At 41.0% G+C, this 17,973-nt stretch overlaps 1 protein-coding gene across 6 annotated transcripts in view; it reads left to right on the forward strand.

The window, feature by feature from the left end:
• The window catches only part of cnih3 (cornichon family AMPA receptor auxiliary protein 3), a 133,144-nt gene extending 118,118 nt beyond the window's left edge, over positions 1-15,026 (forward strand). For 2 of the 6 annotated variants that reach the window (XM_026194025.2, XM_080289845.1), the window contains exon 7: positions 13,453-15,026. Coding sequence is in view for 2 of the 6 variants with exons in the window: in XM_080289847.1 (XP_080145973.1) it covers positions 13,453-13,480 (28 nt within the window). In the remaining 4 variants the exon portion in view is untranslated. Of the gene's footprint in view, positions 1-11,200; positions 11,674-13,452 lie in introns of those variants that run through there. The other 4 variants (XM_080289849.1, XM_080289847.1, XM_080289846.1 and 1 more) reach the window with 4 other exon arrangements.
• Positions 15,027-17,973: the final 2,947 nt, after the last annotated feature.

The following is a 17,973-nucleotide window of genomic DNA, read 5'->3' on the forward strand; positions in this document are numbered from 1 at the left end:
TTGAGATCAGTAAAATGTCATCTGCATACAAAAAAGTTTTATGTTCTTCTTGACCCATATCCACCCCCCTAATTTTCTTACATTCACGTAATGCAATAGCCAAAGGCTCCAAAAACAGGGCGAAAATGAGAGGTGATAAGGGTGAATCTTGTCTAGTACCCCGACTTAACGAAAAGGAGGGTGACATTATCCCATTGGTAGTAACTGTAGCCATTGGATCTGTGTATACCACCTGAATCCACTGCCTAAAAAAGGGACCAAAACCGAATCTCTTCAACGTATAAAACAGAAAGGGATATTCAACTTTATCAAAGGCCTTCTCTGCAACTAAGGAGAACGCGACGACAGGGTCTAAATTAGTCCTGCTCTTCCAGAATATGTGCAATAACCTACGTAGATTATCTGCAGAACTTCTGTTTTTCACAAAACCGACCTGATCCCTATGCACCAAATACGGAAGAACTTTCTCAAGCCTAAAAGCTAGTATCTTAGAAATAATTTTTTCGTCCACATTAATTAATGAAATTGGGCAATAATTCCCACAATACTGTGGGTCTTTCCCTTTTTTATGTAATAACGTGATCACTGCCGATCGCATACTAAATGGTAGTCTCCCTCTTTGAAACGCATCTTGATATACCGACAGTAGTCTTGGAGCTAATTCGCCCACGAACACCTTATAAAAATCTGATGGAAATCCATCGTTGCCTGGAGATTTGCCCAATCTAAGACTTCCAATTGCCTGCTTAACTTCAGTTAGTGTAATCTTACCTTCTAATACAGTTCTCTGATCTTCAGACAGGCTGGGAATTTTAATAGAAGAGAAGAAATCTGACAGCCTCTGTTCCTCCACCAATCCATTAGAGGTGTAAAGCTCCTGATAAAATTTAGTAAAAGTATCATTAATTTCTTTTTTACTGGTGGTCAACTTATTATTATTACTAGGAACAAAAATAGATGGTATAAGGTTGCTAGATTTTATCTGCTTAACCCTGTGTGCCAACATTTTACCTGTTCTCTCCCCTTGTTCAAAATACTTCTGATTTAGACAAAACATTGCATATTCCGCTTTTTTCTCCAGTATAGAATAGAATAGAATAGAATAGCCTTTATTGTCATTGTACAGAGTACAACGAAATTGGAGTGCCACTCCCTTGGTGCAAGTTTCAATAATAAATATAAATGTAAAATATAAAAAGTACAAAAAAAACAATCGTAAGTACTCAAACAATAGTATGTACAATATATACAGGATAGCAGCATTAATATAATGACAGTATGAATAGCAGCATAATATAATGACAGTGACGGTATGGAATAGGTTCAATTGTTTTTGTGCTTATTTACTACGGTGATAGCTCTGGGAAAGAAGCTATCCCTGAATCTGTTTGTCCTGGTTTTATGTGACCTGTACCGTCGGCCTGACGGTAATAGTTCAAACAGTTGGTTGCTGGGGTGAGAGTGGTCCTTGATGATATTGCCAGCTCTGCTGAGGTACCGAGAGTTTGCAGTGACCTCCAGGCTGGGCAGAGAGCAGCCAGTGATCTTCTGGGCTGTGTTGATGACCCTCTGCAGTACTTTCCTGTCTGCAGCTGAGCACCCTGCATACCATGTTGTTATGCCGTACGTTAGGATGCTCTCTATGGTGGCTCTGTAAAATGTCACCAGCAGCCTCTCCTCCAGGTTGTTCCTCCTGAGCACTCTCAGAAAGTGGAGACGCTGCTGGGCCTTTTTAACCACCGCTGTAGTATCTGCAGTCCAGGAGAGGTCATCAGATATCTGCACGCCCAGAAACCTCATGGAGTGTACCCTCTCCACACAGCTCCCGTGAATGTAAAGTGGGGCCGGGTCTGCTCTGCCCTTCCTGAAGTCCAAGATAAGTTCTTTAGTTTTCGTGGTGTTCAGTTGGAGGTTGTTAACTGAACACCACTCAGTCAGTCTGTTGACCTCATCTCTGTAGTCCGACTCATCCCCCCTTGAGATGAGTCCAACCACTGTGGTGTCATCCGCGAACTTTATGATGGTGTTTGAGAGATGGGTAGGGGAGCAGTCGGATGTGTAGAGCGTAAACAGGAGGGGACTCAAAACACATCCTTGTGGAGACCCGGTGCTGAGTGTGATGGTGCTGGACCGGTGGGGGCCGAGTCTGACAGACTGTGGTCTATTTGTCAGGAAGTCCTTGATCCAGAGGCAGATGGGGGTGGAGAGTCCCAGGTGAGACAGTTTCTGGACCAGGATCTCCGGGATGATATGATTGAATGCTGAGCTGAAGTCCAGAAAGAGCATTCTCACATAGCTTCCTCGGTGCTCCAGGTGACTCAGCGCAGTGTGGAGCGCTATGGTGATAGCGTCCTCGGTGGAACGATTTGTCCTGTAGGCAAATTGGTGGGGGTCCAGAGTGGGAGGCAGACCGGCCCTGATGTGCTGACAGACCAGTCTCTCAAAGCACTTCATCACTACAGGCGTAAGTGCAACAGGCCTGTAGTCATTTGGGCTGGCCACAGCTGTCTTCTTGGCGATGGGGATGATGGTGGAGGTTTTGAGGCAGGGCGGGACGGTGTTTGATGACAAGGAAAGGTTGAAGATTTTAGTGAAGACTCCGGTCAGTTCGTCAGCACATGCTCTGAGAACCTTTCCATGTATTCCATCAGGACCTGCCGCCTTCCTGGGATTCACTGACCTTAGAACACACCTCACTTGGTGCTCCCTAAGTGTTAGTGTGCCAGTGCTGGGGGCGGGTGGAAGTGGTGTGGCAGCTGAGGGCTTGGTCGTCTCAAAGCGGGCGAAGAAACGGTTTAGATCCTCAGCCAGTGAGGCATCAGTCCTAGATGTTGCCTGGTTATTGCTTCTGTAGTTGGTAATGTGATTGATCCCCTGCCACATTTTTCTGGGGTCGTTGTCAGCAAAGTGATCTTCAATCCTCCTCCTATAGGCAGCCTTAGCTTTCCTGATGCCTCTACTCAGGTCTGCCCTGGCCGCCCCATACGCAGCCCTGTCCCCTGACTTGAAGGCAGTGTTGCGGCTTTTTAGGAGGGATTGCACTTCGCTATTCATCCAGGGTTTTTGATTTGGAAACACCCTGACCCTTTTGTTGACGGTGACATTGTCAACACAGTTCCTGATGTACGAGAGTACAGTGTCCGTGTACTCCTGGAGGTTGTGGCTGGAGAATAAATCCCATACAGTTGTTGAGAAGCAGTCCTGCAGTTGAGAAAGGGCTCCTTCAGGCCAGGTTTTTATTGTCTTTGTCTGGGGCTTTGTTTTTCTCAGCAGGGGGGTGTAGGTGGGGGTGAGGGACATGCAGAGGTGGTCAGATCCAGCCAGGTGGGGGAGGGGTGTCGCTCTGAAAGCATGCCTGATGTTTGAATAGACATGGTCCAAAGTGTGTTCTCCTCTCGTAGCAAAGTCCACAAACTGGACAAATTTAGGAAGCACAGTCTTTAGGCACGCTTTGTTAAAGTCGCCGGCGACAATAAAAACCCCATCGGGGTGGGCAAGCTGTTGTTTGTTTATGGTGTTGAGCAAGAGGCTGAGAGCCGTGCTAACGTTAGCATCCGGCGGTATATAAACAGCTATCACAATAACTACTGTAAACTCCCTCGGGATGTAAAAAGGTCTGCACGAGACTGCCAGAACCTCCAAATCAGGAGAACAGTGTGTGTGAATGATCCTGCTGTTACAACACCACTCGTTATGCACGTAAACACATAGCCCCCCTCCTCTGCTTTTACCTGAGTTGCTGTTTCTGTCATGCCGGTGTAGCGTGCGGCCTGCTAACTCGACTGCAGCGTCGGGAATCAGCGGGTGAAGCCACGTCTCTGTAATAAGAATAATGCTGCAGTTACGTGCAAAGCTTGTGTTGGCTATCTGTAGCTCCAATTCGTCAAGTTTGTGGGTGATGGATCTGGCGTTCGATAGGAAAAGGCTCGGAAGTGCTGGCCGGTGTGGATGTTTGCGTAGCCTAGCGTCTGAGCCCGACCGGCATCCCCTCTTCTGCTTTCTTTCCCTCCGTCGCCTTCTACGCTTGCTGGGCGGGCAGACCATCCACGGTTACCCTGGCAGTCTCGCTATCTCCACCAGGATGTTGTGTGTTCGCTGATAGTCGCCAGAAACAGACAAACTATATTTAAAACCTAGGTCAATTAGGTTCTGGCGACTGTAAGAGATGGCGGCGTTGCAAACATTCAAAAATATCCACATTAAAAGTAAAAACGAGCACCAAACTGGAGAGCTAAGAGCCGCTGCACCCGTGCGCGCCGCCATCTTGTCATTAGTATACTATTCATCTCAAAATTAAATTTAATTAATTTGTTCCATAAATCCCTCTCTGGGTGCAGCATGTGTTGTTTTTCAAGCTCCTTGATATCCTGTTCCAGCTTCATCAGCTTGTCCCTCTCAACTTTTTAAATCAAGGAGCAATACTGGATAAGGCGCCCCCTCAAATAGGCCTTAAAAGCGTCCCAGGTCATTCCAACGTCATCAATAGAGCCCTCATTGTGCAACCAAAACTCCTTTATCATTTCCCTTATACATTCACAATGACCCTTATTCTTCAATAAAGAGTTATTCAAACGCCACCTAGGTGACGGTTTAATATTATCACTACCAGAAAGAACAAGGTCAATGGGAGCATGATCCGAAACAGCAATATTACCAATAGAGGACCCAATAGTTTGACTTACCAGAGAACGGGACACCAAGAAATAGTCTATCCTGGAGTAGGTTGAGTGAGGATGTGAAAAAAAAGTATAATCTCTTTCTTGAGGATGAAGAAGTCTCCATATATCTACCAGGCTCAATTCCTCTGACATCACGTCCACCGCAACATTTACTGAGTCCTTACTTAGTCCAGTACAGGAGGATTTATTCAACAATACATCCCTGACCCGGTTAAAATCTCCCCCAATTACAATATTTGTATTACCTATAGTCCGCACAATGTTACAGACTTCATGAAAAAATTGTGGCTGAGGAGAATTGGGAGCATATATGTTGACCAATGTCATTTTCCGCCCCTGTAAACATGCATCCAAAACCACCCATCTACCCTCCTAATCTGTATAATGCTTAAAAACCTGAAAATCCAAGTTTCTTCTGATCAATATGACCACCCCTCTTTTTCTAGCAGAAAATGCACTAAAATAAACTTGCGCCACCCAATCTCTTTTAAGCTTTAATGATTCCGCCTCATCGAGATGGGTCTCCTGAATCAGGGCTATGTCTGTCTTTTTCTGCTTCAAGTATGTGAGGATTTTCTTCCTTTTAATAACATTATGACAACCCGCTATATTCCACAACATTATTTTATATAACTCCATAACACAACGCGAGCCAAGTTATTGTACAGATTTATCCAGAAGAAAATCCCATTTACCCATATAACAAATCTTAAAGCCAGTTACATGAGACAACCCAGTGGTCCAAAAAATAGGTCTATACAGGACAGTTGGCACCATACCATCAAAATGAACAACAAAACAAAACACAGTTAAAAAAAAAAAAAAAGAAAAAGAGAAGAAAAAAAAACACCATGAAATCGTTGGTCCGTGGCACTCAAAAATCCCATAATGGCATCCCTCCTCACGTCCCCCCCCCCCCCCCCCCCCCAAACAAAAAAACCCTCACAGAAGTAAACTAACCCTTAGCTTATAAAATCCTCTTAAGTTACATCACCCGGAATGTTAGCCGAATCCAGGCCGCTCAGAAATTGCTTAGCCTCTGCTGGGTTGGAAAACTGATGATACTGGTTATCCACTGAAAAAGTCATAACAGCCGGAAAGCGAAGGGAATAGCCAATATTGCACTGTTGCAGCAAGCGGCGCGCCGCGTCAAACTTCCGGCGTTTTTCTTGTACCTCCTGTGCATAATCCTGGAAAAAACAAACTCTCATGCCTTTCCAAATGATCTGCTTCTTTTTTCTGGCAGCCGCCAGTACGGACATCTTGGCTTTATCCCATAGGAAGCGAACAATGATGTGTCTCGGTCTGGAATCCGCAGCTGGCTTCGGAGGTGCTGGCCCCACCCGATGGATTCTATCTATTTCGTAGTAATCTCCCATCTCAATGTCCAGAGCCTCAGACAACAGATGCTTCACGCAATCCTCAAGATTACGGCCTTCGGTTCCGTCTCTAATACCCGATATTCTAATATTCTGGCGCTGTGAGAAACCCTCGAGCACCGTTACTTTTTCCTGCAGCCGCTGGTTCTGTATCTTCAAGTTCTTACTTATTGAGCTAGCTTTAGCCTCTTCATCCTCCAAACGAGAAATTCTTGTCTCTGTTTCGTCCACCCTCGCGCCTAGGCTATTCCCAGCTTCCTTGAGAGACTCAATTCCACCTTTCACCGTCGTCATATCTTGTGCTACCTGCTCAAGCAGAGATCTTATAGAAGTCAGCTCGGCCGCCACACCATCTTGGGAAGGACACCTGGCATCCACACCATCAGGTGTCTCCGCCATAGTAGTTAGCGAAGTAGCCTGAGTGTTGTGTGTTTTCCCTCACGGCATAGTCGGATCGTTGCGTGTAAAGTAATGACTCTTCTGCCTCCTTCCACAGAATTTGCCAGGGCTGACCCAAAGTAAGACAAATGACCGGCTCTAACTTATTTTTAACAAGGTTTAGGGGGGGTGGAGTGCGCGCCTCCAACTTATGCTGCCATCTTGGGCGGGCGTACCACGTGACTCGGTCTCTCTTTCTAGTCCCTGTCAGTACTCTTGCTGCAGCATTTTGGATTAGCTGAAGGCTTTTTAGGGAGTTTTTAGGACATCCTGATAATAATGAATTACAGTAGTCCAGCCTGGAAGTAATAAATGCATGAACTAGTTTTTCAGCATCACTCTGAGACAGGATATTTCTAATTTTAGAGATGTTGCACAAATGGAAGAAAGCAGTCTTACATATTTGTTTAATATGTGCATTGAAGGACATGTCTTGGTCAAAAATGACTCCAAGGTTCCTCACAGTATTACTGGAGGCCAAGGTAATGCCATCCAGAGTAAGAATCTGGATAGATACCATATTTCTAAGATTTTCAGGGCCAAGTAAAATAACCTCAGTTTTATCTGAATTAAGAAGCAGAAAGTTAGCGGCCATCCAGGTCTTTATGTCTTTAAGACATTCCTGCAGTTTAACTAATTTGTGTGTGTCATCTGGCTTCATGGACAGATAGAACTGGGTGTCATCTGCATAGCAGTGAAAATGTATGCTATGTCTTCTAATGATACTGCGTAAGGGAAGCATGTATAATGTAAACAGAATTGGTCCTAGCACTGAACCCTGTGGAACACCATAATTGACCTTAGTGTGTGAAGAGGACTCTCCATTTACATGCACAAATTGGAGTCTATTAGATAGATATGATACAAACCACTGCAGTGCAGTACCTGTAATACCTACAGCATGTTTTAATCGCTCTAATAGGATATTATGGTCGACAGTATCGAACGCTGCACTAAGGTCTAGCAGGACAAGCACAGAGATGAGTCCACTGTCAGAGGCCATAAGAAGATCATTTGTAACCTTCACTAAAGCTGTTTCTGTGCTGTGATGAACTCTGAAACCTGACTGAAACTCTTCAAATAAGCCATTCCTCTGCAGATGATCTGTTAGCTGTTTGACAACTATTCTTTCAAGGATTTTTGATATGAAAGGAAGGTTGGAGATTGGCCTGTAATTAGCTAAGACTGCTGGGTCTAGAGATGGCTTTTTAAGTAAAGCTTTAACTACAGCCAGCTTGAAGGCCTGTGGTACATAGTCGATTATTAGAGATAGGTTGATCATATTTAAGATTGAAGGATTAATTAATGGCAGGTTTGTAGGAGTTTTATAGGACCCACATCTGTTACTATATTACTATATTAACCCTTAATACAGAGAATATACTGAAAATTTACCACAGATGATGTAACACTCCATTATCTGCAGGACTGCAGATGAGCAGAAACTACATATTGTATTTTTTTTTACTGTGTTAGCTACTGGGGTGATATTTGAGGTCGGGGAAACAAACTACATTTCAATGAAGCAGAAGCAAAACATGTTAATTCACATTTATGTCACAATGTTCAATGAATTGTACCTGCCAGTGGACTAGAACTGATTTGATGTTTGCTGCTGTGATGTCTTTGCTATTCGGTAGCAAATATCATTAGAACCGACTGCTGAAAACTAACTGATACCATTCTCAGTCGACTTTTTGACCTCCTGTTATGCTAGAGAGAGGCATGACATGCTATGTAACCTAAACATGTTTTTAGCTTGATCTTACCTTATAACTGAACCCACAAGAGTGTACTCATGAAAGCACATACACCAACAGTTATATATTACTGTTGGAAAATAAATAAATAAGTAACCTTTATGATGTAACAATGCTATAATAATGGCTTGTTTGGGCTTTGTGCGCAGAAATGTTGAGAGGGTTGAGAAGGAAACTTAGAGTAGTAGAGTTGTCACAATACCAGAATTTCAAACTTAATATTGGTACTTTTTTTCATATCGCAGCTAAACTTTTGACCTCATCCTGCAACAAGAGAAGTAATGGCAAAGAAGCCATTTTTTTGAAAAAGATAAGTTAATTTTCCACGAATTTTCAAAATTATAAATTAGATCAATTATCTGTGACATTTTTATCTGTAATGTATCTTACCTTCAGAATATCTAATAACTAATAACTAATAAAGAAATGAAACAACACAATACATAACACATTTAAATCATAGAAATTTTTGTAGTAGAAAAGCATTATGAAAAAGTTAAAAATGAACTTTTGTGGTATTAGTTATGCTAAAATAAAGAAGATATTTTAAAAATGGTTTTACTAAAAATCAATTTTAGTATTGATTAATATCTCAGTATGGATTTTTTTCTGACAGCCCTAGTTGGAACAATAGGGTTAAAGGTCATAGGTCAAAGAAACAATGATTATTGGTTTGAATTGTGAAACAAAAAGTGGTCTTTCATATTGTTGATGTTTTCTTGACGCCATCCATCGATCCCAACCTCCTCATTTTATTGACTTGGCACATAGCTAAATCTACTGACTTCCCTGTCACACTAAATTTTCACAGCAAGAAAAAAGATGTGTTTTGTTGCTAAAACAGTTAATGGTAAAATGTAACTGTGGGTCATAATAGGTTGCTACAAAAATTACCTCTGGGGTCACCTGTTAAGTAGTTCAGTCATGTTGTGCATATGAATAAAGTATTGCAGCTATTTGTAATGAGCTTGGCGTGAGATCTCTGTTTCAATATTATTATAAAACTGTCCTTAGGATATGCAAACCTGCTCTACACTCTAATTAGACTCAGACTAATTGGACATTAACTTGTTAACACACATTGTTCCTGTCTAATAAGGCATCTTTCAAAGGGCACATGTTCACCGCTAATTCAGTTTATATTATAAATGTCCAATTAATTGGGCATTTATAATACAAGTCCACCTCTCCTGGCATATGCACGGTAGCATATGCCAACAGCAAGTGTTAGACTCTTATTATTCTTCCTATTCTTTAGCTCAGTGTTTTCCATACTTTTGGAATCATGGCCCATATTTCACATTAGAAAAATCACACGGCACACCACCAAACAAAACCACCAGGTATAGCAGAAGTGGCCCGGTTTGTCCCCAGTATACCTTTTTTGCTTTCTTCTGACCACTACTCCTACTAGGGCCTTCATCTGGGTCGAAATTTGCTCCAGGACCCAGGTCCGATTGACTACTTTTTTTTATTCAAATATTCATCTATTGCTATTAAGTGCTGCGTTGTTTCACTCACAAGCATGACTATTATGTATTTTCTTTCCATCTTCTTCTGTTTTATTGGCAGTTAGCAACCAATTTAATTAGAGCAGCTAGTAGTACTGCCCCCTAGTAGAAGAGAATGTAATTGTTCTGCCCATTACTCACGTTGATCGCTTAGAGTACTAATCAAGCGGAACCAGATAATCTTCCATGGCACACCTGATCATTTCTCGGCACAGTGGTTGGGAAACACTGCTCTAGGCACAAACCATAGGCTATATGTAAAAGTTAGATGTAGCAGCCAATTGGTTTCTGAACATTGATGTTGTTTTTTGATCCAAAGTTACCATTTTTAGATTAGATTAGAATGCTTAGTGATCAGTTATCAAGTTTGGTAAGCTACTTATATCCAGATGGTGTATAGCACAATGACTGGAACAAAAACTGGAAGGATGCCCACGGACAGGGAACTGGGGGTATGTAATGACCGTCCATGGAATATGCGTGAAAATTCATGTGAAATCACTTTTAGCACGGAAGATTTGCCCCCCAGGAATTAAACTTATTTTAACTTTGAGGCAAGAAATAAAAATGGGAGAAAGAAAATACGAGTGATAATGCACAAGATAATGTGATAATGCACTACAAACTACAGCTACCCTTAATTCTGATCCTAAATAAATCCAAGTGAATGATATAGGGTAAATTTTCGCCCAGTCTACAATAGTTCCAAAGGGCAAAACAGTTTTTGTATTCGAGGCTGTAAACATATAATGCTGTAAAACTGGGCATTTTAACATGGTAGTCGTATGGGGATTCCCACCTGTTAGAGGAACACAGTTTCTGACACTCCAGCATTGGCTTCATTTCTCAGCTCTGGAGTTTCCAGATTGATTTAAATGTATAAAAAAATATTTGGGATGTAACTGTAAATCTATCATCCAAAAACACATATGTGAGCAGCTACAAATATAAAAGGTCATATTTTATCATTTACATTATGTTCAGTTTACATCTACTTTGGGTGTGAAAGGGAAAGACCTGTAATTGAAAGAGCTAAAAGTCTAAATATTAATAATGAAGCCAGTTCTCAGAGGTTTTAACAGGAGGAAGTTGGTAACTATTAAAGAGGAGAAATGAGGCCTTTCACGTTTGATATCTGTTCCTGTCTCTCGTTTTCTCTGAATCACTTTTTTCTCTCTCTGTCCACGGGTATTCATGAGTCAATTTGGCACACTTGCCTGCTTTTCACCACTAGAGATTAACAGAGGTGTCGAGAGCTGGCAAAGACTTCTGAGATGAACACAAATGTTTCAAGTTGTTCGTTACTGTCAACAAAGTGCTGATCTGTTCTTGTCAAGTCACAGCTCAATGAGACAAGTGTCAAACCCCCCGATCTGTGATTTGTGCTGCTGTTATGTCATTCAGCCCTTCTTTATTCTCTCTCTTTTCTCTAGGTAAACACAACAGAGCGTTTCTTCTTTGTGGTCAAATGAGGCCATAGTGCTGTATCTGCTCTACATTTGGTCACAAGCTCATCAGTGTTGTTAGCTGACTTACAGAAAAACTTTGGTGCAATCACTTTGCCACTTTCTTGCAAATGTGTGTTTGACAGCTTCTTTGTCCCATCCTCATTGCATTACATGATGCTCATTGGCTTCTGTTTTGTTTTTGTTTTGTTTTTTTTATTTTGCATCCAGTGGCAACTTTTTTGCTGGCTTTTGGGAAATAATAAAAAACATGCCAGGAAGGATAGTTGTTTTTACATTTTTAGGTCATGGTAAAAACCTAAAAATGTGAATTTGTGATATTTACTGCAAAGCATTATGTTATTACTGCATTCAAGAAGCGTTTTGTCAAACATGTATCCCCTCCTTTTAAAGACAAGCTACTTTTTTCAGTTTGAAATAAATAAATATGTGTTCTTGTATTTCTGTCTGTGAGATATACTTTAATTCCATTTGTCTTAAAGGTTATGTGATGGTAGTTGAAAGACAAAAAAAACGCCCAAACCACAGAATATGATATTCTTACATAGCATGAATATACATATGTATTTTTGCTATTATTTCATTATTAAGGTTAAACATCACTAATTATCACTAAATGTGTTGTGTTGGTCTCAAACCGATGCACAAATTTTAATGAAACACAAACTGGAGGTCTCACTGGGATTTGGATGAATGCTAATATATTTTGGCCAGTTAGCACTACTAATTGCGTCATGACATATCAACCCTATTTCCTGGACCTACACTGCAAAAAGCTTTCGCCTTTTTAAGAAACTCCTAAATTTGTCAATTTTTCTTTGAAAATGGGTCCTCCAAAAAGTATTCAGTTGTCATTCTAGCCATGTGTAGCTTTTTATTAGCACTATTCAAGTATAGCACAGCTTTGAGCTAAGTTTTAGAGACTCATTGTACACAAGAGCATTCAGGTTCGTTGTCTCTGGACAGCAAATATTTAACACTTCAAAAAGACAACCACTCTCAGGCAAAGTCTAATTTCACTGGGACCTTTAAGATCAAGACTTTTTCATAACCAGTTATCTAAAGCACAATTGTATTTGTTTATATTAGCCTACTCAGAGCTTTGTAGCTACCCATGTAATACCAGCTAGCCCAAAATCACAAACCTCCTAAACATTGTTGGTATTTAGTTTTCCATCTTTGTTTTAATCCAAAGTTCAAGATTTCAGCCAGAATATTGTTCTTGATCTTTAGATGTCTACCCTGTTTTCCATGCTGGTATTTTCTAACTCCATTAAACCTGTTAAATCCCCATCGTATGAATACCTGGACATAAGTCTTTCTGGAGAGAACAGTCATCCTTATATAGTTTTTTTAGTTGAAATAATAAGGACGTCATACTTAAAGTGGATAAAAAGACTGATAACCATAGAAAGTATAGAAGGTGGACGTAGCTACTGTGACATCATCCAGTTTCTGAAGTCATATTTTGAAGCTTCATGATTAACATTTTCACCATCAGTATCTTGGTTTACAAAAAACAAATGTGGCAAGAGGGGTAGGCATGGCTAAACACAGGCTACTATCTACTCATTTAGACAGTAGCAATAGACAGTGGTTTCGTTCCTTATCCAACTATGATTGACTAAGCCCATAAACTCAGGAAGAAACATTGAAACAACAAAAATCATCTAATGGCATTAGCTAGTCAGACAGTAGTAAAGAGTCTGTCATTGACTTGCATCTTTTTAGGTCCTTTTTAGTGTACATTAAATTGAAAAAGAACTGTTATTTTGCCCTTAAACGTTCAAAAGTCAGAAGACGAAATTAAGAGATTGATAAAACATTTATGGTCAGTTGAGTTGGTCTTCTTTAGATGTTTGAGATTTTGGTGAAAAAAGTTCAGGTAACTGAAAAGAAGACTAGAAAAGGTACCTTTGGTCACAAATAAACACACTCTTTCTCCTTAACTCAGACAAACAACCAAAATAATTCAAATTGTATCCAAAAGCAGCAGAGTAAGCTGTAAGAAAAAAGAATTAAGAATTAGTGGTCTCGCTTAATAAACCCTCACACACTGGAATGCTGGAATACTGAATAATTCCAAAACAAGAAATTAGATCATTTCAATATTTATGAAAGTTTCCTGTTTGCCTGCCTGTTTAATCACAAACATGATGACTCACTTCCTATTTCTTCCTGTCCTTTTTCTTCCTCTTCTTCTTCCTCTTGTGTTTCAGTATGATCTACTCCTTGGTTACCTCATAACAACTGATTATCAACAACTGGGGAGAAACAGGAACACCTTTCGAGGCATTTGATATGACAGGACTAAAGAACACTAAAAGACAATACATTTCAAAGTAGAATAACAAAAACCTTTTTTTCCCTTGTTGCTGTGAAGCCAAACATCGAACATACACGTGGTTGAAGCTTGTTTTCTGCTTCATACCCAAAAGAAGAAAGGACATGCTTTATCCTCAACTGTATATAAAAATTGAAAACTAAATCTACTGTTTACAGTTTGACTCCTCATAGCGAGACCCAAGTTAATCACTGCCTGGCCAACGTTTGTACCACACACACAAATACAAACATACACAAACACAAACAGCCACAGCCTCCTCTGGAGTGCTACTGTACTTGCTGTACGGTAACGGCGATGGTAGCCCAGAGGACGAAGAGCACAGTATTGCACAGTTTGTCTCAGGCACAGCATGGTGAAGCACTGTCAGGCCCAGCACAACTCACCGAACCCTCAGTCACTCCTCTTCGATGCCTCACCAACTGTAGCTTCACCGGTGAGCTCAGGACGAGGGATAGATGAACGGATCACACTGTACAGAAAAGAGAGATGAGTTCTTGCAGGTGGGGTTTTGGGGGAGTTGAGCAGGAGCACACGCGGTCTGTACGTAGCCTGTGGGATTTTCTTTCAAACATACGTGAATGGCTTTTGTGATGTGTGCATTTTGGTGTATTCTTTAAACAAAGGCATTTCAAATTGATCTTCAGCAAACGTATTCTCTTTACAGCAATGCCTTCTTAGTGTCGTCCTAGTGTTGTTCTATTGTGTAAACGTTTCGAAAACTCAAGCTAACAACTGAAACCTGGCGAAGCTTTGATAGGAGCACACATTCTTTACACAATTAGTGTCTTCAATCTTGCACAATGTGCTCAATATTTGGCTATATTAGAGAACATTTATTATGGTCTATCCACACAGGTGACGGTCTTCCAACATGTAAAGAACCTTTCAGCCCTATTTGAAGATAGGGAAACAATGTGAATCTTTTCTAGCTCTCTTTACACCTTGGACCAAAATATTGTATTTTTTTCATTTGGATTTATTTATTTTGTGACTGCTCATTTCCATGCTTTATTTTAAACATCAATTTCCAATGTAACTAATGCCAGGAGCAAACAAAGCAGAAGATGGGAAAGGTGCCTGGTATTAATTGGGTTTTTCTCCCTGGTTCGAATGAAAGCAACTGTAGCAAATGATGTTGGCAAGAGGTTGTGAAGAGGCTGTCATGAATCACCAGAATTAATTCAGCAGGGCAGGTGGTTGAACCTGCATCATCCATGTGTAGCACAGTTTTCTAACTATTAAGAAACTCATTAAACCTTCCCCACCATCTTTGCTTGATGAGCTTCACTTTGTAAAGTGGCAGCAGCAAAGAGCAGATAGGAATGCCCCGTTCTTGTTGTTTTCTCTTCTTCTAAGTCAAGCGTTTTCTAACGTAACCTGTATGTATGTGACCAACCAAGTTGAATTTAGATATTGTTTATGAAATAAAGTATTTTAAAATCTAAAGACTCAGTCATTGTACTTAAAGTGTTTTCAATGTTTCAGTGTTTTCAAATATTATTTCAAACATAATTTCTGTGGCATCCTCTCTGCATCATGTTACATTTGGCATATTGATTTAGCCTCGTTGCATCGGGACAGGAATCCCACCCCAGTTTGATCACCCAAATGAAAACCTTCTATCAGAAAAACAATAATACAGAGAAATTCACTTGATTTGTTCTGGTTTATGAAAATATACCATTTTACCTTCTGACTATACCAAAACTCAGTTATAACCCTAGATATGTCACTGGTAACCATTGAGGGATTTAACCATCTCATGCCTATTTTGGCTGCCTCCACTGCGAGTGTGTAAGCAGCAGATGATTTGCTCCCTGTCGCTAGCAACCTCCTGTGTCAAACCAATCCTCCACATGTCATCTTTCACAAATCTATGAATCTTCCTCCTCATTTAACATCCTTTATCTACTATCTCACCTTTGCACATGTCCAATCCGTCTGAGCCCTGCCTCTCCATCCACTTAGTTCACTTCAAATGAAAATCGTAACATTTCATAATTTCATCAGTGCCATCTCCAACCCATACATTATAGCAGGTCTCACTAGCATCTTATAAACCTTCTTTTTCACTCTTGCTGCTATGCTTCTATCACCAATCACCCCTGACACTTGTCTCCATCCACTCACACTGCCTACAGAGACTGTAGGCAGTGTCTTAACCTCTCTTCTAACCTGTCCGGTGGTCAACCCTAGGTACTTCAACTCATCCACCTTTACTGACTCTACTCGTTGCATCTTTGCTGTTACACCTGTCTCCCTCTCATTCACACGCATGTATTCTGTCTTGCTCCTACTGACTTTCTTTCCTCTTCTTTCCAGGGCATACCTCCACCTCTCCAGGCTCTCGTCCACCTGCTCGTCCACTCTCTCTACAGATCAGTATCATTTGCATCATGTTACACAGAGACACCTGTCTGAATTTATCTGCCTTATTTGCATCATCACTGCAAATAAGAAAGGCTTAGACCTGATCCCTGATGTAATTCCATCTCCATTTTGACTGTTACTCCAGCTACACACCTCACCGCAATCTCTTTGCCCTCATACATGTCATGCACCACCCTCACATACATATCTGCCACGCCTGAACTGCTCATGCGGTACAACTGTTCCTCTCTTGGCTTATGCTTAGTTGGATCAAATTCAAATTCAAATTTTATTTGTCACACACACACAACCATACGCAGTATGACATGGGGGTGAAATGCTTGTAGCTGTACAATGCCCGACCATTAAATGACAGAAGGAAAGTTTTACAATATTTACAATTTACAGTTTACTACAAAAATTTACAAATTAACTTAGGAATTTACAGTAAAGAATGTGCAAATAGCAGAAGAGATTATAAAGATAAGGATTATAAATTATAGGAATTATAGGATTATAGGAAATGTGTGGTGGTGCGTGTGGTGACGTGTGTGAGAGTCCAGTCTTATAGTGACGTGCTTGGGAGAGTCCAGTCCTACACCTGGTTCAGGCCCCGAATAGCCTGGGGGATGCACAAACACTCAGTCCTTCTGATATTTTCTATACTTCTCCATCAATACTCTTGAAGAAAACATCACATCTGTTCAGATTATCAACATGAAGCCACACAAATGCTCAACAATCATCACCTCTCTGCTCAACCTAGATTCAGCAACTTTGCCATGGTCATGGTATCATGACTTTTTCCCTCTTGCTACAGCTCTGCACTTCACCCTTTACCTGAATTTCAGGAGTGGAACCACACCTCCATAGATACCTCTTCTGGCCAGGGAGCTGCCTCCAGTCCCCTCTCAGGCCTTCCCCAAGCCTCAATTCATGCTAACATCATCTGTCATCATCTACTAGAAATGCTGTCAAATTTAAATGAGGATGTGTCCCAGCTAGTGGATGTTGTTAAAAATTGGCACTTGATGCTTGTTATTCATCTGTTCATTCTCCAGGGTTGAGGAACAATTTTGTCAAAACCTCCACCGACTCTCTCCTTGACACCTTAATACTTCCATGGGTATGTCATCTGGACTATCTGCCTTATCATTCTTCCTAATCCTCTGCACTTCCTGATTTGTCTCCTCTGTCTCATTTGCTTTATTCAGCTCTTGATGAATACTATTCCTCCCATCTTCTCAACACAAATTTCCCTTTTTATCTTTAGTCACCCTAACCTGCTGCACATCCTTTCCATCTTAACATCTATGCCTAGCTAATCAGCCCACACATACATATATAAGCCTTATTCTTTGCTACACATCACTTTCCTGTACACCTCCCACCAGGCTTGTCTCTTTTCGTTATCTCCCCGACTATCCCATGTGTTCTTTGCTAACGTCTTCATTTGAATACTGTCCTGCACTTCCTCATTTCACCACACCAGTCTCGTTCTCCTCGAACCTCTTCCCAGAGAATACAACAAACACCTTCCCAGTAGTTTCCCTCGCCATTTGTGATGTAGTTTCGCACTCATCTGATAACTCTCCCTTAAAACCCAGAGACTGTCTGGGGTTTCTCCTGAACTCTGTGCAGCATTTTTCCTTCTCCAAGTTTCACCAAGTTCTCCAAGGTTTTTCCTTGCCACATCCTTTTTGCAAAATCCACTACACTCTGTCGTTCTGATTTTCTCTCCTTAACACCAAACTCACCCAACACCTCCTTATCACCTACGTATCCATTAAAAGTATGCTTCAATCACCATTCTCTCCTTCCTGGGGACGCATCACTTCATTAAGCTTACTCTAGAATTATTCTTGCTTTGGCATCCAACCTGTGGGGCATGCACACCAACAACTTTCAGTATAACTCCTTTGATTTCCAGCTTCAAACAACTGATCCCGTCTTACAGTCTCTTCACCTTCACAACACTATTCACATACTTCTTTTTCCAGATTATCACTACTTCATTTTTTCC

The sequence above is a fragment of the Astatotilapia calliptera genome, chromosome 15 (assembly GCF_964374335.1).
Source record: "Astatotilapia calliptera chromosome 15, fAstCal68.1, whole genome shotgun sequence".
Classification (NCBI taxonomy): domain Eukaryota; kingdom Metazoa; phylum Chordata; class Actinopteri; order Cichliformes; family Cichlidae; genus Astatotilapia; species Astatotilapia calliptera.